General features: G+C 45.6%; 1 protein-coding gene across 1 annotated transcript in view; it reads left to right on the top strand.

Moving 5' to 3' along the window:
• The window catches only part of NPSR1 (neuropeptide S receptor 1), a 99007-nt gene that overhangs the window by 17877 nt on the left and 55303 nt on the right, over window positions 1-25827 (top strand). Inside the window, exon 2 of the mRNA XM_024563065.2 lies at window positions 5680-5812. Within this exon, the coding sequence (XP_024418833.2) occupies window positions 5680-5812 (133 nt within the window). The remainder of the gene's footprint in view (window positions 1-5679; window positions 5813-25827) is intronic.

Genomic DNA, 25827 nt, shown 5'->3' with positions numbered 1-25827 from the left:
GGTCACAGCCAGTCCTTGCAACTGACTGGTCTGGGTAAATCCCTCCCATTGACCTGCCAACAGCCACTACAAGAAGAAGGGGTACTCAGCCCACACAATGGGCATACCTCATGCACACTGCTTGGGTGATAGGGGAGGCTGTGCCACCAGACCCTACAGGACACCTGCTACATTAGGCCATACTACAAAGACATGGAGTCATAGCCGTTCCACCTAACACATAGAAACAAACACAGGGAGGCTGCCAAAATGAGGAGACAAAGAATCATGGCCCAAATGAAAGAACAGATCAAAACTCCAGAAAAAGACCTAAACGAAATGGAGATAAGCAATCTATCAGATGCAGAGTGCAAAACACTGGTTATCAGGATGATTAAGGAACTTAGTGAGGACCTCAACAGCACAAAAAAAGATCCAGTCAGAAATGAAGGATACACTTTTGAAATAAAGGACAATTTACAGGGAAATAACAGTAGAGTAGGTGAAGCCAAGAATCAAATCTATGATTTGGAACATAAGGAAGCAAAAACAACCAATCAGAACAAGAAGAAAAAAGAATCCAAAAAAAATGAGGACAGTATAAGCAGCCTCTGGGACAACTTCAAACACTCCAACATTCACACCATAGGGGTGCCAGAAGGAGAAGAGAAAGAACAAGAAATTGGAAATCTATTTGAAAAAATAATGAAAGCAAATCCCTAATTTGGTGAAGGAAATAGACATGCAAGTCCAGGAAGCACAGGGAGTCCCAGACAAGATGGATGCAAAGAGGCCCACTCCCAGACACATCATAATTAAAATGTCAAAGGTTAAAGATAGAGAGAATCTTAAAAGCAGCAAGAGAAAGGCAGTTAGTTACCTACAGGGGAGTTCCCACAAAACTGTCGGTTGATTTCTCAAAAGAAACTTTACAGACTAGAAGGGATTGGTAAGAAAAATCAAAGTCATTGAAAAGCAGAGAGCTACAACCAGGATTACTCTACCCAGCAAAGCTGTCATTTAGAATCACAGATAAAGAGCTTCCCAGACAAGAAAAGACTAAAGGAGTTCATCATCACCAAACCATTATATGAATGTTAAAGAGACTTATTTAAGAAAAAGATCAAAACTATGAACAATAAAATGGTAATAAATACATATCTATCAGCAAATGAATCTAAAAAACTAAGTAAACAAGAGCAGAGACAGAATCATGGATACAGAGAACATTTTGATGGTTGCCAGATGGGAGGGGGTTGTCGGAAAATGGGTGAAGAGGTGAGGGATTAAGAAATACAAATAGGTAGTTACAGAGTAGCCATGGGGATGTAAAGTACAGTATAGGAAAGGGAGTAGCCACAGAACTCATACGCATTGCCCGTGGACATGAACAATGGTTGGGGGTGGCCTGAGGGAGTAGGGGTGCTGGGTGGAGAGGGGAAAAGGGGAAAATTGGGACAACTTTAATAGCATTATCTATAAAATATAATTAAAAAAAAAAACTCCAAAGTGGAAGGAGGGGCCAATTTCCCGGGACTTGCTCAGCCTGTCCCATAGGCATCCTCAAATGTCAGTAACAGATCTACTTACCCTCCGGAGGCCTGACTTCCAATTCACTGCTACATCCACCCAGGGAATTTGATTGGCATTCTCTGTTGTGGTGTGTTCCTGGCAGAGCAGCCCTGAGCCCAGGCCTCCTTTGAAGAGACGGGAGGCCTGGGTGGGGATTGCTCAGGACAAAGGTATGAAGGAAGCAGCCATTCCACACCCACCGGGGGCCACAGGGCTCCTCCATTAGAGAGAATCCTGTTTTCTGGAAATCTGAACTTGGGTGCCCGCGGCATCATCACCAACGCACCGTGCAAAAAGCAAACTGCTTACCTCCTGTAGTGTTGTTTTCCTGGAAATGGGGCCTAAAACCACACCACAGGCAGTTAGTGAAAGGAAAGCATGAAGAGCGAATAATCTGGAAAAAAAACATGACTTCTAGTTCAAAAGTACCTGAGTTTATTTGATTCAGTCTCCTCCTCTTTCCAGTTCTTAACCGAATGGCCTTCAGAGTCATTTTAGCTGAAAACAATTTTGTGTGAGAAATGGAAAATAGCTGTGGTTGACCCCCCTCTACCCCAAAATGCTGGAAAATTGGAGGAACCTCTGGAAGGTGTGGGTACAGCAGGTGCTCTGAGGTCAGGGCGGACAGACCCATTTACTCTGCAGTAGGTATTTATTGTGAAGTAAGAGTTGCCCCCAGCTGAGGGGTGGGGGGAAGCTGGCCCCAGGGGGCTCCACCACAGAGTCTAGAGGCAGGGAGGGGACAGGGCAGGGCTCCAGCCAGCAGAATGCCAGAAGATCACCCTGCGCTGCAGACCTCCCAGTGGAGAGTGGCGGCCAGCTGCTCTCTCCCAGCCCGAGGGGCGTGAGCAGCTGGGCAGAGCTGAGGATGGTGCTGAGGAGACAGAGGTCAGGAAGGAAAACAGCCAGGACCCACTTCCTTTCCAACACCCTGCTGTCACCAGCAGACTAGCATGCCTCCTTCCTTGTCTGTTCCCAGATGCTGCTCCCTCCCAACTCGCCTCTGAGGTCTGGATTTCTGATCTGGAAAAGGAGCATCTTCAGCAACTTGCCCCTTCCACTTGTTCCTCTAAGGCTGAAGGACTTCCACAGAGATTGACTTAGTCCTGCTCAAGTACGAAACCCACCACTCCCCCAGCAATACCCAGGCGGAGAAAATGTGTGGACGTGATACAGTGTTCTATAATTTGAAAAAATAATAATTTAAAGCGTTGAAATCCTTCTTCCCATGAAACAGGTTCACTGAAAGAAACGGGAGAATCTTGGAAAATCTCTCATTTGCATTTTCAGTGGGATTTTGCATGCCCAGACCTGCCACGCCACCAGCTCCTTCTTCTTGTCCTGAACCACAGACACCCCAGGACACCATCTGCTTCCCTGAGAGCCAAGGACCATAGTGGAGTCAGAGATGCTGCCTCCTGCCCTGACCCTTAACACTGTCCTCGGTCAGCATCATAGAGGCAGTGAGACCTCTGCTGATGGGGACTTCCACACCACCTAGTTTCATACTTTGGTCCCCAAGTTGCTCATCAGCTTTAAAAGGTAGATCATCCAAATTCAAATCACTGATTTATTTATATCCCACCACCTACCCACCAGCTACCGAGTGGGGCCCCTCAGTCTGGTGCATCAAACGTCTCACCTGCTGCGCCTGCTGCTGGCAGCACCTCTGTCCCTCACTCTGTCTCACAGGAGAGTTCTCTCACCAAACTCCACTCCTCGATCCACTCGGAACAGCCCTTTCCCTCCGACTCAGCTCCCATTCTTGATGCTTTCTCAGTGCCACCCAGATCTAGACTGCTAGAGAAATCAACCAGCCACAGGACGTCATCCCTCTGGTCAGAAAAGGGCCAGAGACAAAGTATGTGGCCTGGCACTGAGCACAGGCTCTGCCCTCCCCTCGGGAGATGACACACACGGGCTGAGCATCAGGTACCTGCCACTTGTGCCCTTCAGAGTAGTAGAGGTCGTCACCTGTGCTGCTCCCGCTCCAGGTTTGCACTGCCCTTGCCCCCAGCACCTCCACAATGCCATCCTCCCGGACTTCCACCATCCTGCAGCTCCCAGGTCCTGACCGTACCCTGTAAATCTGAGCTGGAGAACCAGCTGCCAGCTCCAGCCTGAACTCCTGTAAAGCAGGAGGCCTGGAGAAGCAATTTCGAGAGCCTGCCCCCAGCTCTGGCATGTGGCAGAGCAGGCTTGGGTTTCCACCTGGCCATCCATGCCCCCCCTACTAGTGTTCCCCTCGGGGAGAATTCGAGAACTGGGGGCCAGGGAACCAGAGCTGGCTTAGCACACTTATGGGGTCCCGACCCCTGTCCTCCCAACCCAGCCCATCTGCTTCCCTGCATCTTCAACATAGTATTTTGTTTCAGTAAATTTAATCCATTTCTTTTCATCGAAATCTTTTACTTCCTTGTGTGAAAGTATCACCCTTCCTTTAGCCATCCTTCCACCTGACTGAAAAAAGCAAGTTATACCACGTGTAGAGTAAACACCAAACTGATCCACACACACAGAGAGACACGCGCACATGTGCGTGCTTACGAAGTGTTTTTCAAAGGACTGGGGGAAAACAGTCGAATCAAAATTATTTCCCTTCGGGGAGAGGGGAGTGGCTCAAGATGGAGAGTAGGTGGCCAAAGGGGATTTGAGCTTTATCTGAATCGCCATGGTTTTTAAAGAAAAAATTATTCAGCCGCTATTGCTTAAGTTAAAATTAATTCAGTATAAGAAAAAGCGCTGCCGCGATGGCTCACTCACTCAGGGAGTGTATCATCAGGGCTCTCCAGGGGGAGAGAGAGGCTTGTTTTACGGGATTTGCTCACAGGAAGCGTGGGGCTGGCAAGCCTGGAATCCATAAAAGCAGCAGCAGGCTGGAACCCCAGGCATGGTTTATGTTTCTCAAGGAACTCCTGAAGAAGAACTCCTTGTCTGGGATACCTCAGCTATTGCTCTTAAGACTTTCAACCCTTGGGATGAAGCCAATCCCTACGGTGGAAGGTAATTGGCTTTATTCAAAGGCAGGGGATTGTAGAGGTTCATCAGAGCCCAGCACCTTCCTAGCAACTTCTTCCTCTGGTGCTTGACTAAACAGCTGGGCGCCACAGCCTGGCCCAGCTGACTCTCGGCCTTTTATGGTGACAAGGGACTCCCTCGGGCTCCCTCCTTATCTCCTGCAAAGAGATTAGAACTCAGACTGGTCTTACACTCCTGCGCTCTTACCAGGACTCTGCCCAGAACTGTCTCTTGGCTTTTGATTTTGGGCTTGCCTCAGCATCCCCTCATCCCCAGCCCGGACTGGTCCAACCTGCCCCAGCGCCCGGAGCTTCTGCTGATTCTGGCTTTAAACAGGTGAAAAGCTCCACTTGAAGGGATCATGGAAAACTCTTTATGAAGGGCTTAGCATTTTAAATGAGTAGGATAGGATTCTTGCTTTTCTTTCCCCCCACTTTTTACTAATTACACATTATTCAGTAGAACTTTAATATCACTATATTATAAAATTCTGTCAAAGGAAAAAGAGTAAGATAAGCCATAATTACACCATCCTAAAATAGCCGTGGCGAGCACTCTAGCACACTTCCGTCTTTCTCCTACATGTACAATTTTGCAGTTGTAATCATACCCAATATATAATTTTATCATGTTTTTCCACTTACCATGATGAGCATTTTTAATGTTGCTACATAATCTTCATGGCTGCCATGGTTAATAGCTACATAATCGCTCGCTGAATTGAAGTGCTTGATTTACTTAACCATCCTGTTATCTTTAAACAGTTTCCAATTCTTGTAACAATAAATACGCACATCTTTGCAACTGCAGTGTTCTTCAGCACGCCTTGAATTCTTTCACGTAGACTTAAAATTGCTTGGCCGAAGAATATATACTTTCTTGGTCTCTTGACATTTTTTCCAAATAGACTTTTGGTCAAGATTGCATCAACTTCCACTAGTTGACCACAAGTCTTTGGTCTCGTGAGGCTAGAGCTTTGACGGGGCGGGATGGAGGGGACAGGTTCCTGAGACAAGAAGGAAGACACTCCATCACCACAGCCAGGGCCTTGGATTCTGCTAAGTACCCTGGTCCTCACGGGGCGCTGGTTTATGTGCTTGTTTTTCACAGACCGAGCAGTTGATAACACTGTGGGTCCTCTTCGTGTTCACGGTTGTCGGAAACTCCCTTGTGCTGCTCTCCACGTGGAGGAGGAAGAGGAAGTCAAGAATGACCTTCTTCGTGACTCAGCTGGCCATCACAGGTGAGCAACTGCGGGTGAGAGAGGAGTAGGTGAGTTGCACAGTTGCTAAGGCTTCTCCCTTTCAAATATTTTACTGGTAGAAATGCTAGCCTATCCGTCCGAAAGGCATCAGCAAGTTTGGGAGTAATTTCTGTAGGGATATAAAATCCATATTTGAATGTTTCTTCCAGCACACTTAACACATTACAAAATTATAAAAATAACTCACTATACATCAGAGCTGAAAATACCATTATCAGTGCTACCAAAGGGTTCTAGAAGGTTCCACTCTCCCTGTATACAGCAGCCTCCATAGTTCACTACGTAATATTTCTATATCACACCATATTGTGAACTTAAAGAAGAGACCCTAGAAAAGAGGCCAGAATTATCTCTCCTCGATAACACATGTGAAGTCTCCAGTAGTTTGCAGATTTGCGTCCGTGGGCATTGCTTTTGAAATGTAAGTGGCATGCAGCACCACAGCTGGGCATGGTCTGAGGACATAAGATAATTCCAGGATCAGATGCTTAAACGTGGGTCTGGGGAATGGCCAGTAGAGTTGAGTGTGAATGCATCCCACCCAGAGGGGCAATGGCGTAACATTCTCAAGTTAAAAACATGACCTATGAAAAAAAGACACCCACAGAGCTGGTTGAGTTCAAAAGGGCAGGAAAACATAACCAAGGAGAGAGTCCAATTCCACAGGCCAGAGAAGGGAATGGGCAGGTGGGACTCCCAGATGGTCCAGCCCAGGATGGGCTTGTACCCTGAGCTCTGGGAACAAGATGGCTGTCATACAAGTTTAATTTGAACCAGACTGTAAGGCAAATGCCAAAAATAACAATAATGAAATAAAATAAAAGTATCAAGTGCTAATAAGAAGCAATGGTGCATGAGGGTCAGAAAGGACTGTCTGGTGCGTTTCACACTTGCCAGGTTGTGCTGCGTGGCAGCGACAGCAGTGGAGACTTTGGGGGAACTTAGTCTTGAGTCACATTTATATGAAAGGTACGCCACTGTCACTTACGAGAGAGCCATCGGCGTGCATCATCGATAACCTGGAAATGCCCCCTCTCTAACAGAGAGCGGCATCCCACCCGCCTGTGCTGGGCCGCCGGGCACTGTTTACAAGTATGGCGATGAGGACCCCGAGGCATACAGGTGGGACTTGTGATGGGAGAAGACTCCTTCAATCTCTCCCGCAGACAGGAGCCCCTTTTCTTTCCCAGGGTTTTAAGAGTAAAGGGCAGTGCCCTGACCAGTGGGGCTCAGTTGGTTGGGCATCGTCCCGCACAGCAAAAAGTCGTGGGTCAGATTCCTGGTCAGGGCACATGCCTGGGTGGTAGGTTTGGTCCCCAGTTGGGGCATGTACAAGGGACAACTGATCAATGTTTCTCTCTCACATCTACGTTTCTCTCCCTCTCTTCCCCACTCCTCTTTCTCTCCAAATGAATAAATAAAAAAAATTTTAAAAGACAGACAGTGTGTAAAGAGTAATTAGAAATGCCCAGTCCTGGCTGGTGTGGCTCAGTGGATTGAGCACTGGCCTGCAAATCAAAGGGTCGCTGGTTTGATTCCCAGTCAGGCCACATGCCTGGGTTGCAGCCAGATCAGGTCCCCAGTGCGGGGGGCGAGGGGACGGGCATGTGAGAGGCAACCACACATTGATGTTTCTCTCCCTCTCTTTCTCCCTCTCCTCGCCTCTCTCTAAAAATAAATAAATAAAATCTTAAAAAGCGATGTCCAGCAAATACTGAGTGAGATGCAAAAAAAAATCCCTGGATGAAGATGTAATAACTTATTTTCATTATATTTCTTCGATGACCGAGTCGTAACCAACATTCTTCAAGCTGTGTGTTATCTTAAAGGGTAACAACCTAGAGGTGGCAAAGATATCAGTTTGGAATTTAAAGTGCTGGCAAAATTAATAAATGACTAATTAAAATTTCACCATCTATTGTCAAACAGAAGAGTCGTGTGTGCTGTTCAAATCCATTGTCTACCGTATGACCTGGGGCTTACTGTCTCATGAATGTTCTCCAGAGTTCGCCATTTATAAATCTGTTCATTTCCTCTTGGAAAAACGCAAGGGGTCAGATCAGGAGTGTTTCAGGTGAAGAATTCTCGAAGCAGTGAGCTTTGCGATGGGTCTCAGATTGAGCTAACTTCTTATTTAAGATGGCAACATTTCCTCCGACACAGTTCCCCATGATCTCATATCTTTTAGTAAGAGAGTAGAGAATAATATCTGAGTCTTAAGGAAGTCTATAAAGGTTACTCAGGTATCACCGAAGGATACTATTCTTTGAGATTGATATACATTTGATTTGAGTTCCCTGTCCCATGTTAATGCTTTTCCCCAAGACTTTTCCAATTTTCTGGGCAAATAGTCTTACTCATCATTCCTAGCTCTTGCTTCCTCACTCCACTGAACTCTTGCTCTCTCTTATGGGAATCTCGCCTTCTCTAGTTAGTTTGGCTCTTGGTTTTTATTTTATTCTATGAGGCACTCAGTTCCCTTTTCTTTAAAATCATCCACAGATACATGACTTTCTATGTTTAAAAGGCGTTACCAAATGTTTCAAGCAACAAAAGGAGACTGCACCACAGAAAAGCAAATATCTTAAAATTAATATTTATGTTCTCAAAATGTTCAGCTACCACCAGAAACGTCTCAGTTTGCCTCCCTCCTGCCATGTGTCCCGTCTTCCCTCTGCTACTTCCCCTCTCCCGGAAGTGTCCCTCCATCTAATGACAGGTTTTGTCTTGGTGTTTGCTTTGGGGGAGCACAAATGAGGACAGGAGGACCAGTGGAGCTCAGAATGTCCTTGATCGTAGCTCCATGGGTGTGTTTGTTCCCTTTGTGCTAATTCTCCAAATTGTGGACTTACAATTTGTGGCCTTTGTGTGGTTTGTTTCACTAAAAGTCCATTTATAAAACATATCACCTCCCTACAGAGGAAAGGTTACAGTCTGAAATGCCTCCTCCTTTATCTTTGCTTTTTGACATTTTCTTGGTTTGTTGTTTGGGGCCTTTTTCCAATTCTGCTGCAGGGCCTGCGTGCTCCCTCTGTTGTTTCTGCGTCTTGTGCGTTTGCTTCTTGCTGTCCTGACTTCCCGCAGCGCTGGCGCTGCCGCAGTGGCATCGGCTCTGCTTCCAGGAGCTGTGATCGATCCTCCGACCGGGAGGCTGTGACCTCGCGCGGACCAGCACGAGGGCTGCCTTGGCTCTGGGCCTGCTCGGTTTGACGGCCGACTGCTGCGGCGCCCACTCTCTATTGTTTGTCTACCACTTTATTGTCCAGTTCCTTGCAAGTTTTTCTGAATTTCCTCTTCTTTTACACATACTTTACTTTCACTGTCACCTTCATTCAAATCTGGTTCAAAAGCAGCTTCATCAGTTTCTCTAGTTAAGTGGGAGGAAAGTTGAGAGGAGTGGGTTCACTGGGGTTAGGTGGGAGAGCCTAACCCTAACCCTAACCCTAACCCTTGTCCCATTATAAAATTCCAGCCTGCTCCTACAGTCTGAACCCCACCTTCCATAGGTGGGTGGAGCATTAAGCTTTTGGGGTAGGGGAGATGAAGAAGTCAACACTGACCACGGTTTAGACAAATCACTTGTTTGACAAAGTTTCAAAATTCATTCTCTTTTAAAAAGTTGCTATGTTAGGACGTTCTTTGCCAGTTTCTTTTATTATGAATTTTTAAAGCTGGAACCAAGAGATGCCTCGGTAACAATAACAGTGAAAATAAAAACATAAAGGAAATTTTTTCTAATGCTATGAAATCCAACTCAGGTAACCTGAAGTCTTCACGATCTGCAGATGATCACTTAGGTGAAGGAGAAAAGTCAAATGGGTTCACACTCGTATCTGCTCATCACTAAATTTCTCCCATCCCAAGGGCACGGACTGGGCTTCTCCACACGAGGGATAAAACACTGACAAGACAGGGTCCTGTGAGGGCAACGTTAGAACACAGGCAGCTGGCTTACACTCAGCGGGACTCAGTGGTTCTCAAATAGAGATCCTGTGTGTCCCTGCTGAAAATTCTCATCCTCAAGGTCAAATCGTCTTGGTTCGGGAGGCTGCTAGAACTCCTGCCATCATGCCCAAGTTCTAGTCGACAGGAAGGAAGAGAGGAGGAAGGACAAGAGGGGGCCATGCCAGCTATCTGTCCCCCTCTTCGATGGCATTCCTACAACTCCAACCCATTGATTTTTGCTTGCATGTCATTTGCCATTTCTAACGGAAGGAAAAAGCTGTTTGTGTGCTTGTTTGTTGTTTGTTTTTCACCTGGGCCTATGCCCGAATAAAATCAGGCTTCTTTTCCTGGGGGAGGATGAGAGAATAGAGGGAAGTAGCAGTCCCTGGCACGGTGTGTCTTTAACACGTCCACTGAGAAAGAAGTTCAGACAAAGGAGTTTGACCACCCAGTCCCCAGCCCTGGGAATATTCCTCCAGGGAGCCACACTCTCTTCTGGCCTCTTATCTCGCATACCATGGGGGAGACCACCAGATGGTCGCCCATTATGTAGGTGAACTCTTGTTGGCTGTTTATATTTTTCCAAAAGTATTTTGGCTATTACAAACAAATCCACAACAATAATCTCACAATTAAATCTTGTGAGCATTATTTATTATTTAGAAAAGTTTATAGAAGTGGACTTACTGCCTCAAAGAAAGACACTTTTGTGGCCTTCAAATTGGCCAACGCCCCTTTGGGTCACCCTGGACTAAAAGATGATGGAAAATGTCATAAGGCAAAAGCTCTAGAAGCCACCCACAGAGAACCATACTGAGAGTCGTGTTTGAAAACCTCCCCAAAACAAAAACCAGGTTGGCTTGCAGTAGTTACAGAATCCTAAGTAGTTTCTTGAGGCAGGAGTACCGTCAATGATACACACATTCTCAAGTGTAATTTGCTTATGTTGAAAGGAGCATTTTCTTCCATGATAGCCAGCATGTCAGAGAAGAATCCAAACCTGATTTGTCTCTTTTTGTCTCAGAGTGACTATAGCAGAGCTCATGTATTTGCGAAAACAAAGAATACTCCTCTTACCAGAATGTTTGAGTGGAGGAAGCGTTTCAGTTTTGCACCTGTTTAACTCTCTTTCCTCTTCTCCACATTTCTGACCCATTCAAACAGAGGCATCTTAACCAGTTCTTCTCTATACCTATTAGGGATCCTAGCTGTAGGATTACTCTTGAGAATAGAGGGAAACCAGAAGATCTTGAAGTTGTTATTTCTGCACATCTTGCAATTTGAGCACTTTCAATTCTAACCATTTTCTGGATGAATTTAATGACTGTTTATATTTTTATGAGCTAAAGTGCCAATTAAATTTATTAGTCATTTATCATCTTCGAGACCGACTTGTCTGCTTTACTCAAATGCACTAAAGAAGAAGAGCTAATGAGAGTTAACTCCTACTGAACATTTAACAAAGGAAGAACAGAAAACATATTTTTGGCATACAGCCAAATAACATCCTTTTTTCTGAAAGGATCCAATCTTTTATTAGTAAAAGAAATTAGCTTTGCCTCAAAGCATTTTCTGGAGAGCAATTTACTAATGAACTAAGGAATGCTTCACCCGCAAACCCTCCTGTTAATTATCTGAAAACAGAAAATTGAGAGGTTCAGCACAGAGGTGAGGCCAGGAGTGCCGAGGTGTTCCAGACCACATGGGGAGTTCAAGACCACTGTCGTGTGCTGATTTCAGTCCCTTTTCCCCCTGGGGTTTTGAATTGCATCCTTAATTCTTCCATTTATTTTAATTCTGCTCTTTCATTTTCTAATTTTTGTATTTTTCACTTTTTTTGAAATAAAATTGACATAGAACGTGTGTAAGCTTAAGGTGTCCAGAGCAACATTGAAAAATGGTTATTGTAATAATTTTAGTTAGTATCCATCCCCTCACATAGTTGCAATTTATGTGCATGGGTTAAGAACGTTTAAAAACTTCTCTCTGCACAACTTTCAAATATACAGCAAAAGATTGTTTACCATAATCACTGTGTTGTACTTGATAGCCTCTGAACTTACTCATCTTACAACTAGAAGTTTGTACCTTTTGACCCACCTTATCCATTTCCCCTAACCCAGCCCTTGGCAACTACCAATCTGTTCTCTGTTTCTGTGAGTTTGGGTTTTTTTTAATATATTCCACACACCAATGAAGTCACACAGTATTTGTCTGACTTCACTTAGTACACTGCACTCAAGATTTCTCTATGCCATCATAGATGGGAGATGCTCCTTTTTCATGACCAAATAATATTCCATTGTGTCTATATACTCAATATTCTTTATCCACTCACTCATTGATGGACACTTAGGTTGTTTTCATGTCTTGGCTACTGTATACAATACTGCCATGACCTGGGGGTGGGGGGCAGGATGCAGATATCTCCTGAGATGAAGACTTCCTTTTCTTCAGATACATACCAAAGTGTGAAAATGTTGGATCATGTGCTAGTTCCACTTTTAGTCTTTTGAGGAACTTCCACACTGTTTATCCATCATGGCTACACTACTTTACATCACCGCCAACAACGTATGAGGTTTCCCTTTTCTCTGCATCCCCACTAACACTTGCTAACAAGACTAACACTTGTCTTTTTGTTCATAGTCTTTCTATCGTATATGAGGGGAGATCTCACTGTGGATTGGATGTGCATTTCCCTGGTGTTAGTAATGTTGAGCACCTTGTGGTCATTTGAATCCCCTCTTTGGAAAAATGTCTCTTCGGGTCCTATGACAATTTAAATGGATTATTTCTTTTCTTTTTATTTTTTTTGGCTATTGAGTTGTATGAATTTTTCATGTATTTTGGATATCAATCCCTTATCAAATAGATTGTTTATAGATATTTTCTTCTGTTTCCTAGGTTGCCTTTTCATTTTGTCGATTGTTTCTTTGGCTCCCCAGAAACTTTTTAGTTTGATGCAGTCCTACTTGTTGATTTTTTGTTTTTGTTGTTTGTGCTCTGGGTGTTGTAGCCATTAAATCACTGCCAAGGCCAATGGCAAGGAGACGTTCTGCTATGCATTCTACTAGGTGTTTGATGGCTTCAGGTCTTGCATTTGCCTTTAATATATCTCGAGTTAATTTTTGTGAGCGGTGTAAGATAGGGGTCCAGTTTCATTCTTTTGCAGCACCATTTATTGAAGATTCTCCTTTTCTCCATCTAGTGTCCTTGGATCTCTTGTCAAATATGAGTCGATGGTGTATGCATAGGTGTGCTGAATTCACAACTCAAAACTCCGTAGGTGTTGCTGTCTAGACTCCTGGCATTTTATGTTACAAAGGAGAAATCTAAAGTTAGCCTGGGAGTTCTTTCTTTATAAGTTATCAAATTTTGTCTTTTGCTTCTAGATGTTTTTTCTTTGAAGATTTATACTTTTATGTTGTTGTATCTCTTTACTGACCTGTTCAATCAGTTCTGCAACTTGCCAAGTAAGCTCTTTTGATCTGCGGATTAAAGTGATGTCTTAGCTCCTTCCATTTATGTCTGAATATTTATTTTCTTCCCTTTGTCCTGACCTTGTGTTTAGGAACACTTCACAAGTCAGTAACTATGGTGCTTCTCTGACATCATTTAAATATTTTGGTTCTATTGCTCTATATTTGGAAGAATTATTTAAGCTTTTCATAATCATTTATTTGTTTTTTATTCCACTATTACTAGCAGTATTAACTCTACTTTTGTCAATTCTAAAATATCTTAAAGGTTGTTTTTATTATGACAATTTCAAAACATTCGTTCTTTACATCATCTAGTACCTTTTTCATTCTGTCAGCTTCTCAGTGTTTCCCTTCTGACAACTGCCTAATGTCTTATTCTTATCTTCCACCTTTTTCCCATAAAGTGTAAAAAGAACACAAAACACACTGCTTAACATTTAGGCCTATTTCCTGAGCTAAAGACAATTTTTTGAGTGGATATATTTTTTCTGATATTTGTGTGTTCGCTTCTACTTACTCAAAATGCTACAGAATCTCTCTACCACATGACTCATTTGTTCCACCAAACATTGTTTAACTGGCTAACACCCGTGTTAATGCCCATGCCTTTCATTTAGAAGATTCACACCGTAGCTACACAATGCGCCCTCGTTGTTCCCGACAAGAGAAGACACCGTGTATGTTCACAAAGGAAACCCACGGTCCTCGAGCAGGAGAGGAAGGTATTATCCTACCACTGTGGGAATAATGTAATGGAAAGGAATGAACTATTCTTCCAGAAAAGCTTTTTCTTTTTCAGAGAATTGGGTTTCCTGATCTTCCCTGCCTTTGCTCCAACATCAGCAACCGTGTGACCTGGACGAGGCACTGAGCTTCACTAAGCCTTGGTTTCCTCATCTCTAAAATGAGGTGTGTCCAAGGTACCTGGATGGTCTTAAGAGGCCAGAAGTGATCTGTTTTTAATAATCCCGTGTCTCTAATTAGAAATTTCCAGCTGTAAACATTGAGGGGACATTTTACATCTTCAGGTGTCTGCTAATTAAAAAACTGTTGCTCTAATGGTTGCCTGTCACCTCTGGGAATTACGTCCATCCTAAAGTGATGGTGGTATCTGGCTTCTGGCCCACACAGAAGGAGTGTGGCCAACAGCGCAGGAGAAGGTGGACTCACTCCCCTGGGTCCTGCTTCCTTGCTGGGCTTCCCAGGTCAACACACTGTAACTCCATGCATGGCTATTCATTCATTCATTCATTCCTCTAGCCATTCAATAAACACTATTGAGCACTTCCTGTGTCGGGGCATGGTTCCAGGCATTGTACTAAGGGCACAATGGGGCATTTGGTTATAAGTTGCAGTTCAAACAATAGAGCAATAAAGGGGACAATTTTGCTTTTGTCACACAAAGTTCAATGGCAAAATAAGCCTTGGCTTGATTTGCTTTAGCCATTCCACAATGCTGCCAAAGACCCTGTCTCTGGCATGGTAGAAGGCACACCCTAACCTTATTCCACATCCTGGGTACATGATGCTGGATTAGTCTGCTGGGGCTGCACAACAGACACCACAGACTGGGTGGCTTAGGGAGCAGATCAAGTGTTGTCAACTTTGGTTTTTTCTGAGGCTCCTTTCCTCGGCTTTTAGATGGCAGTCACCTGGCTTTGTCCTCACGAGGTCTTCCCTCTGTGCGTCTGAAGGTCTGTGTCCTAATCTCCTCTACTTATAAGGACACTAGTTGTATGCATTAGGTCCCACCCATTGGACCCCATTTTACCTTAACTGTTTTTTAAAGGTCATATCCCCAAATACTATTACATTTGCAGGTACTGGGAGTTAGGACTTACACAAATAAACTGGGGGAAGGTCACAATTCAACCTATAAAACAGATGCCTACTAATGACTCCCGGAACTCTCTTGTCCACATGCATGGAGAAAGACGGTGGTGTTTAGAGGCTTACGAGAGAGTGTTTGTTCATTGCTCAGATGACTCACATCATCATCTGAGTTCCGTTTCCAGTTTCCTTCTTTCCATAAGTATTTTTTTCTCCATTCCCTTGCCCTGAGAGCCTTACACTTATTTTAGTATCTGTCAAAGAGTCACATCTCAGTATGTTAGTTATCTTGCTGAACTTTGCAGCTTGAATTCCCATTTGCCAGTTTTATCAAAATCTAAGAGGGAAAAAAAAGCCCCTCTGTACTACCTGGGAGACCCATGTGGGCGGTCTGGCCCTGTGAGCTGTTGTCTGCAGTGGAGATGGGTTACAGTGGGTCTGAGCCCAGGGACACAGTTCTTCAGAGGTGGTTAGAGCAAAGCAGAGGGGGTGGGGTCCTCCCTGATCAGTAGTTACCATTGCTCGTCCCCACAGCAACAGAATTCCAAGGGTCCAATCCATTTTGGTGGAACAATAGGACACAACTGTGAGTTTAATCATCTACAGCATGATTTCATTTTTCTGAGTGACCTTGCATCTTTGCAAGGAGTGAGCACGTTCATGGCTTTGCTCGCACTGTGTTGTGATGTACGGGGACAAATGCCCCCAAAATATTCTAGAGAGAAAGTAGGGACTTCAAGGTAAAAAGTCAGATGGAGCAGCCTTTGGAATTTCCCCCTTTGCATGCCACCCTCCCCTCCACTGCGAATTAGAACTTCTAGAAGAAAAAAACATATATTTTAAATAATAATGATTAACAGTCAAGCTCAAAGGCAGAAAGTGGAACCTCCAGCTGCCAGGATTAAAGAGCAAACACTTGGGCAGGGAGGCACTGGGAGCGAGCTCTGCAGAACAGAGTGGGAACCATGTAGGGGCTGTGTTTCCACATCTCTGCAGGGAGGTCCAGGCGTCAGAGCACAGAACTGGCCTCCCAGAGCAAAGTTGGAACTGGGGGGGCTGCACATGTACCTGGGAAACAGAAAGTCTCCCCACTGTTTAGGAAGCCAGCCATCTGTCCTAGGCCTCATCCCAAGTCCCTCCACCTATAGGAACCTCACGAAATAGCATCGCAAATTCACTGCGCACACATGCCAGAGCCCACATCCATGGATGCTTGCGGGGAACACTATTCACATAAACAAGTGTCCCTCTCCTGGTCATCGATGGCAGCATGACTTAAAACATCAGTGGATCTCCCCTCATGTTTCTGAGGATCAGGAAAGCAGACGGAGCACAGTGAGGCAGCTCTTAGCTCCGTGACATCCGGGAATGGCTTCAACAGCATGGCTGGAGTGTGCACGCCGGCTAACCACTGGGACTTAGCCAGGACTGAGGGCTCTCGGTTCCTCTTCACGTGGTCTCTTCAGAGCTTCCTTCAAAGGTGGCAGCTGGGTTTCAAGAGCACAGGGCAGAAGCTTCAAGGAGTCTAGGGCCCAAGTTTAGAAGTTACAAAGTATCACTTCTGCCACTTTCCACTGGTCAAGCAAGAGTTAGAGCCCGGCCAGGACTCTAGAAGAGGGGGCCACACAAGGATGTGAATAACATGAAACATGGCAGTAGGCGGCCCCACTGCTGGAACGGGACTACGTGCCAGTACCTGGCTGTGGTTGTGGAGCCCCTGCGTGAACAGAAACATGGGTTTGGAACATGAGAAGCTGATGTTCCCTTCAGAAGCACGCATAAAGCTGCCCCCTAGAGGGACCTCCGTGCATGAGAGCACCCACAGGACTCTCGCCGAGTTCCCCAAAATCACAGGCCCCCAGAGGACAGATTCAGACAGAAGGTAGACCCCACCCTTAGAAGACCTGGGATAGGAGCTCCAAGGCTGACCACGTGGGGGTCCACGGGGTTCCCCATCCAAGACCCAGGCGTGAAGCAGAGCTGGGTCAGGGCTGGATGGGTCAGAGGGTGGTGGGGGCTATCCAGTGACTTCAGCTATGCATCAAGGCATGCCATGGAGACCAGGAGCCAAGTGAATGACACTGTGCTCTTATTTTGAAGGACATAAGAGCACACGCATGCCCATTAGAAGCTGCACTTGGGTCACAAACCTCCCACCTCAGGGATATCTGAAAAGGAGCCCCAGGCTGCACAATTCACAGCAGAGACATGTGCTTGGAGGAGCACAGATGACAAGTCCCATCATGCACTTGTGTCTGGAGGACGATTAATTGAGGAACCTGGTGAGAGAAAGCGATTGGGAGGAGCCCAGCTGTCAGGGCAGGTGGTCTGCTTTGCAGCCAGCTCCCTTCTGCTGATTGACGCCTCAGAATAGAACAGAGATACGATGGCCTCCTGCTCTGGTCTGCTTGGAAGGCAGTAACGAAAGAAAGCCTGACTCAGTACAACCTAGAAGCTCAAGCGTGTAAAGGCCACGTTGTCCCAGAGGCCAGCATTGCTCTTGGAAGCAGCGAAGGGGACTGTGATTCCCTAAGGACCTCCTCCCAAAGAAACCCTCTTTCTGACAGCCAATCAGCCCAAGGGGATTGTGAAGTAGCCCACCCATGGAAGCATTTAAGAGTCAGAAAACCCTCCCACCCTTGCAGCCTCTACCAAGGAACTGTCAGTCAGCCTTCCAGAACACTCTGTGTGCCCTTACATTGAACTTGTGGCAGAAGTAATGCCACAAGTTTGCTATATGCCATCTCCTAGTCTTCCTTATTGAATGGGGTCCAGCTGATGCAATGTGAGCAGAAGGGATCGCATCACTTCCCCCCGAACCCCAGAGATGGCCATGTTGGGGGTAAATCTGGGGCAGAGGTTCCTCTTACCCCTGCTCTGGATCAGCAGGCCCCGAGATGAGACAGGAACCCGAAGGCTCAGTGGGACAATCAGGTCCTGGGATTCAGAGCACGTTGCAGACATTCATCAGTGCCCAGGAGGTGTGCACCTCCCGCAGGTGTGGGCTCTGGGACTGAAGGCATTTTCCTTCGGAGAGGTCCCGCACGGCATAGTTTGAGTGGCATCAGACATGTCAATGCCTACTCTCTCACTCACTGGAAGAATTTGGGATTCTCTGGCTGTTGTGGCCGTCTGGGGAGGGTAAGCCCAGGAATAAACGCAACAGATGAGTCCGCTGCCTCGACAAAGTACCAGTAGACACAAACTTGAACCCAAGTTGAAGCCTTGGACCACAAAGCCCATGCTTTTCCCAGGCTCGGTGAGAAGGCATCCAGGATCAGCAGGGATCAGAGAAAGGCGGGGGATGGAGTTTGTTCTGGAAGTTTCTCCAGAGCCCGAGATACGTGGTAACTATGGTGGAGCTTGTGAGCTCTCAGTACCGAATAACTGCGTTGCACCGGGCACACACGCGCCGGATACCAAACGCCCCACCCCTGCACCTCTCCCTCTCCCTCCGCGTGGACACGGACGCCTGGCATAACTCGCTGCAACGCGGCTTCTCTCTCAGGACGTGGTAGGAGAATGGCATCAGCTGGTTGCCTGTTACATTGCTCAGAGCCATTGAAGCAGTAGGTGACCCAGAAAAGACCTGCCCTGAGAAAAATCAGAGCGCGCTGTCCCCAGCTAAGGATGACTTTCCGTCTCTATGCACTGTGGAATAATGATACTCAGAAATGGTGTGGAAACAAGAAAGGCGTTTTTCCCACAGCTGACACTGTAGCTAACAAACGCATATTTCATACCTGATTCTCTCATGAGGATTTAGAATGTATTCTCAGGCTGCCGCCTCCGCGTGTTCCTCAATCACAGACAGATTGTTTCCATTCTCTTAGGTAAAAAATCTAAATGGACTTCCAGTTCAAGGCTGTGCCTTGGCTCACAGCCCTCCATGGAACCTGTCCCATTTTCTCACTTTAAACACATGCGGACATAAATGCAAACTTGTTACTATTGAAAACCACCACGGACAGACAATCTAATGTCGGAATCAGCGAGGAATTAAAACCATTTCTAAGGAGATGCAGTTACACTGAGAATCACCAAGCCAGGGAGCCCTCTGCTCCACACCTGGATTAGTCTGACAAAACAGACGGCCCGCAAATGCGACACAGTGGCACCCCTGAGGCCTCATCTGACCCACCGGGCAAGGAGGGGCTCGTGTTTAGATGCTGCCGGGCTGCAATGCAGGCAGAGGACGGGCTCTTTACCGCATTCACTACTTCCTGGAGAGGGATACAAGTCCCGGGAGAATGGGACAGGATGCCCACTGGGAGCAGGCTCAGGATGTAATGGGATGTGCAGTTCCCCAAGTAAAGAGCTGGCTGTGTGGGTGGAAAGTTCTCTGGTAACAGCGCTTTGTTGGGAGTTGTGTGTGGTTTGTGTGGGTGTGATGTATGTGTGTGTGGTATGATGCATGTGGTGCATATGTGTTGGACATGCTGTGTGTATGTGGGTGCAGGGTATGTATGCATATGTAGTATGTGTGGTTGTAGGCATGCACACGTATGTATACAGTACATGGAGGTGGAGTGCTGTGTGTATGTGTTAGTGTGAGTGGTTGTAGGTGTGCACGTGTGTGTATACGGTACATGGAGGGGGAGTACCGTGTGTGTGTGTGTACTTAACTATAATAACTGAGTTCCAAAGAAGCAGGCAGTTAAAGGACATGAAGACCCATCAGAGACATGGAAGTGGCCTGGAGCGGGTGACGCACACTGACCTGACCTCCCAAGGCGATCTTTATCATTGGTCTCCATCTGCCAAACAGAGAACAGGAGCAGAGTAACTCATTGCCCATATCTGCTTCTAATCATCAAATCTGGCAAGAAATCTAGTCATTTCTTGAACAGAAACAAGGTAGCCATCAAGTAATTTGGAACTATAGAAGCATACTCTGTACACCCCCCAAAAAAACCCAATATACGGAAGGCTCTGAAGGAAAGGATAGCTCTGAAGAAATACATACTCAATGACCAGGAAAAGAGATTTTACGTAAAGGTTTTTGTGTCATTCAAAGGTGTTGGAAGACACAACTAGGAAGTGTCATTAGGCCCTGCCTGGATTGGCTCGGTGAATGGAGCGCTGGCCTGCAAACCAAAGGGCTGCCTGTTCGATTCCCAGTCACGGCACATGCCTGGGTTGTGGGCCAGGTCCCCAGTAGGGGGTGCGTGAGAGGCAAAAATACACTGATGTTTCTCTCCCTCTCTTTCTCCCTCTCTTCCCTTCTCTAAAAATAAAGTAAATAAAATATTTTTTTAAAAAAGGAAGTGTCATCAGCAAAAAGACAGAGTGAGTAAAGGAACAGGATGATAGGAAAGGGTGATACGCTGTGATATGTTATGCAAAAAAAAAAAAAAAAGCAAGTTAAAACCCAATATTTACAATATAGCTCCACTTCGGAAAAAATAGAGATGCATATAAATAGAAAATGAAGTCTGGCAATGCCGACAGTTAAATGTTAATTGTTCTTTAACTGGATGGCGAGCGTGTGGAATGCTTGTTATTTTCTGTTTCGCATGTTGGTTTGTTTCTGGCTCACGTGGACTTCCTAGGTTTCCTGCACGCTACATGTAAGAGATGTAAACAAAGCTGTGACATAATTAGATTTTCAAGGGTGGAGACAGGACTGCTGGGTCAGCACAAGGGACAGGAGAGTTGAAGCAAATCTGGTGAGGGGCGGTGGCAACCCCCAGCCGACAGCGGCAGCCTTGAGTGAGCCTAAAGACAGCAGTTGATGAGGTGGGAGGCCAGTCAGATCTGGGAGTGAGCCACACATAATCACTGCGTTTTAAACTACAGGGGAGAGCCAGCCAGATGGAGGGGAGGGGAAGCCATTGCAACCAGAAGTATGTCCCAGTAAGGACCTGTCTCGCAGTGGTCTTTCCCGACCAGGCTGCAAACACCTGATTTAAACCATCATTTTCAAAGGGAGGGGAAAGCACCATTCCCTCCGGAAGCTCTGAGCCTGTTGAGTCAGAGCGAATCCATCAGTCCTGGCCCAGGCAGCCGGTCCCCAGGCAATGCATCCCAAGGCGGCTTGGCAGTATGGGGTATTCTCTGCTAAGTGCCTCATTTACTCCTGAATGGGGAACTCCTGGGAATTCTGGATCAGCCAAGCGTGGCACCTGTTACTGTTCTAGGAGATTCTCATTTGACCCCAGTGACTTATGATAGCAGAGCAATGTTCCATTGTCATGCAATAATCGCTGTGACCTTCACTGGGAACGCAGCGTCCTTTCCCCAAGGACCCGCTCCAAAATGCTATGTAGCAGATTGAGGCCCTGTCAGACGGTGGAATTCATCACGCTGACAGGTTCTCCCTGAGGACTCCACATGCCTGAGAATTTGACGAAAGCATCCTTTTACTGAAGGATGAAGGGGCGCCCATCCCTCACTGGCACAAAGTGAGGCAGCCTGTAGTTACCAGCTTTTTGCAGACGTTTGAAGTAGGAAGGGTCATTGGGATTTCCATGGCAAACTTCACTGAAGTTCTTTGTCAGAAGACTTCTTGCTCGCTTGATCTAGTCAACATTTCTTACCAGTTACAGCTTATAGCAATAATACTGACCATCATGATAAAACAATCTGAACATTTGCTAGTTTGCCAGACCCTACTGTGAAACCATCTCGTTTTATCATAATGTCACCAAAGAAGGTCACCTAATTCCTCCAGGTGTCTGAGAGAAAATGTACCCATTTGGTTGAACCAAAACCCATCTACTCCCCACACTGAAAAGTCAGAGTTTTGTTTTAAGGAATATGCTGTTTTCCAGAAAGAACCATTAAACTTCCACTTTGACCTTGGCCCTCAAAGTCATCTAAATCTGAATTACTAGCTGGTTTCTCCAAAAGTGTAATTAATGACAACTGCCTTTTCAACACCTCCTATATCTAGATCTGGAAAAATGGTATAGCTAGCATAAAGTAAAACCTCTAAACAAGTATAGCCATATTGCCACAGAAACAGATTCAGAAAAATAAACCAAGGAACTCTAGAGAAAGAAAGGACACTGTATAAGCTTTCCCCCCACACTTTGGTAGCCTCTGTCCATCATTGGCTATAAGCTCAATCGGTTCTATCAGTCAGCCCACAGGACTTCACTTCCAGGCATCTGTCTTCTCCTCCCAGGATCTGAATGCTTTCTTTCTTCTGATGGAGTGTAAAAGGTTTGTGGGGATAAGGTGTGATCAGAAAAGGAGAGAAATCAAGCAGCTTTCTCTCAGGTGCTTTTAGAACGATGGTTTAGAGCCAGGGGTGTCCAACCTGCGGCCCGTGGGCCACATGCAACCCAGGATGGCTGTGAATGTGGCCCAACACAAAGTCATAAGTTTACTTAAAACCTTATGAAATTTTTTTGTGATTACGTGTCGTAATGCATTTAATGTGTGGCCCAAGACAACTCTTCTTCTTCCAGTGTGGTGCCGAGATGCCACAAGGTTGGACACCCCTGGGACTCTTTGGAGTGGAGGATTCGGTGGCAGCATGCATATGGCGGCTATGGACATAGAGAAATAGCAACTGGGGTCAGATCCCAGCTCTACGTCTCACCGATTGGACAAGTCAGTTAGTTAAGTCTCAGCTTCCCCATTTACTAAGTGGGGATAATATAGAAAAATTACTGAGATCATGTATATAGGCAAAGTGCTCACTTAGCACAGTGTCTGGATTACAGCAGGTAATCAGCAAATGAAAGTAATTATCATTATTATTCTATTATAGTAAGGTACAAAACAGGTAGTCCTGTATATGGTATGCAGCAAAACCCTCCATTTTATTGGGCAGAGATAATGAAGCACAAATCCCCAAATGTCTGCTGTCCGCGGGGCCAGGTGAGACAGACACCTAACGGCGATGACGACATGCGTAACCAAGCCACCCCCGTGGATGAGCTCTCTACATTCCCCTTCACAAAGGAACGAAAAAGGGAAAGGACTTCCAAAAACAAAAACAAAACCGAGGCTTTCTTCCCAGACTCGGAACTGGTTAAGATGGAAAGCCAGCCCGTGGGAAGAAAAGCAAGAACCTGTCTCTGTAGTACGTGGAAGGACACCCATCAAATTTCCATTCTCAGTCCCAGAAGTCAGCAAACCAGGAGCTGCAAGTAAGAGCTACTCCAAGTTCCAGCTCAAGGAGCAGTGCACCAGACTGTGTCGTGGGGACCATGGCAGCCTCCCAGTCTGCACTGGGATGAAGGAGGCAGGCAGGAGGCAGGCCGGGCTGGGTGGGGGATGGGGGTGTGGAAGTGGGGTGTGCGCCTGTGGAGCCCCTTCTTCCCTGGGGTGGGGAAGCCAAGTAAAGGGATGCAGCAGTGCCTCAGACCCTGAAAAGGCGCCAACACTCCAGGTGGAGTTAGTGCTCTTGTTTTAGTTTCTAAAAATAACTGGAATTTGATCTGGTCAACAGGACTGGTGGAAAAAATTCCCCCTCCCCTCTTGTCTGCTCACCAAAGGGTTTTCAGGAACTACAGAAGTATTGGAACGAGAGTGACATCATCTCTGAAAGAAATAATCTAGCTCCAAGTCTAGTGTTATGACAGACCCCCAGGAAAATCCCTCTGTAGGGCGAGACCCCTGAACACCACACATGGGGTTTCTTCTCCCAGCCCTGAAGACTGGGGTGATTCCCAGATAAGCTGCAGATAGGAGCAAAGAGAGAGCATGACATGACTATACATTCCTCAGTACAGTTTCTCTTTGTTGAGAGAGCATTTTTGCTTGCTGTTTCTATTTCCACGAAAGAGAAGAAAGGAACGTGTTCTTCCACCACCCAAGAGGACAGGGAAAGTTGGATTCGATTTCATAGCATGCCCACAGTTTCTGATCCAAGGAAATGGAGCCGGGTGCCCAGGCCCCTGCCACTTACCCTGTGCAAGAACCACTGCCTGTGTCCCCCTCTCAGCGCTGAGGAAAACCAACCCGAGCCCGTCCTCCTCTCTCAGGGGTCCCGTCAGCTGCAGGGCCCCGGCTCTGCAAGAATTGCCACTGCCTGAAGGCGGGCAGGGCCCTGACCCCTGGAGGCTTAACCTGACACCGTAGAGGGAGCAAAGAAAGAGCAACCCCGCTGATTGCTCCCTCTCAGCCTCTTTGTGTCCTGGAAATCCATCTCCTTGTGAATAAAAGAATCAACGTGTGTTCCATCCTAGAGAAGGGTTGTCGCTCTGCATTTTGTAATATTAAAACATTTGGGGGGAAAAAATAGCCAACCTCTGAGACAAGAATCCATGAGCACGTACAAAGATTCTGTAGTTCAAAAGGAAACTCTCCAAGGAATGGAAGCGCGATCCAATACGAAAACAACAGAATAAAAGGTTTAAGTGAAAAAAATGAGTGAAATCATCAGTTTGCAATTGATGTGACTGAGAAGAAAACCCAAGATTATTTTATTAAAATAGCTCATTATAAAACCAACAAACATAAAAAGCAATTAGCTTTTTAATATACTAGCAATAGCCTGTTACAAATATAATAAAAACTAAAGATGGGATTTTTATTAGCAGCCAAAACACCAAATGCACATAATACAGTTTGAAATAAATGTAGTGAGTTATTAAAAAAAACTACAGAAGTTAACTGAATGACAGAAAAATTAGCAATGGAAAATCCATTCAATGTTTCTGGTGAGAAGAAATATTTGCAGTTTTTTGCCATATTACCTATTTACCATATTACAATTGTGGTCAATTGTAATCTTCACTATATTGTAAAGATTTCAATTATCCCCAAACTAGAATTTAGTTTCATGCAGTGCAGCGGAATGAAGACTCCCACTGAATTGTTCATTTTAAAACTAGCAGATATTCTAAAGCACGTCCGGAAACATACTCATGATAATTTTTAAGAAACTTGCAAATAGGAAAACAGTGAATAAAACTAATACAAAATAATAGTAGAAGGAAACTAATTGAAAAATTTTTTTAAAATTTTTAAACCTTAAAAATAATAAATAATAAAAAGCAGTATATATAAACCCACACATTAAAAAAGAAACTGAGTGAAATATATAGCTGCTACCCTTTAAAACAAGTCTGTATCTGCTCACCATCTGAAATGGGAGGGGACAGAATGAAAGGCCAGAAACACACCAAATGCACATTAGACTCTAGGAGAGACGAAAGTGCTTCTGAAATGAACGCGCGGGGAAAAATAAGAGGTGGAATAGAGCGGAAGCCCATGGGATCCCTCAGACTGAGGCTCCTGCCTGCCTGCCCATACCTGCCTCTGTGCCGCCCACAGCCCCCTGTTCTCGGCTGTCCCTCTGACTCGAACAGCCTTCCCCCAAAGATATTCCTGGCCTCCCCTCCCTGCCACTTACCCTGTGCGAGAACCACTCCTGTCCCCTCCTCCGTGAGCCTTCCTGGGCCTTCCTAACTGAATTAGCACCCTGCAGAGGGTTTGAGGGATTTCAGAGCTGAGCAATTGAGCAAGATGCAAAAAGGAAATGCAATTCACCAGGAAACCTATCTTCTTGATATTTCATGTCACCACAAACAAAATACATGCAAACAAAAATAACAATGCACCACCATGTCGGCCTATTAAGACAGTAGGTTTCAAGAAATTGGTAGGGTGTCATGCTGTTTTTATTCAACAAAATCTGAAATGGTATCAACAAAACACTACAAAGCATGTCTGGGTCATACGTATCTTGCTGCTTCGCCCTTTCTAATTGTTCACTCATGAATACTACTTATGTAAAAACAGGAATTATGCATAAAACATAAAGGGTTGTGCCAA

Source organism: Desmodus rotundus, chromosome 6, assembly GCF_022682495.2.
Source record: "Desmodus rotundus isolate HL8 chromosome 6, HLdesRot8A.1, whole genome shotgun sequence".
Lineage (NCBI taxonomy): Eukaryota > Metazoa > Chordata > Mammalia > Chiroptera > Phyllostomidae > Desmodus > Desmodus rotundus.
Note: the sequence above shows the minus strand (reverse complement) of the source record. Positions and strands in the feature narration are given on the sequence as shown.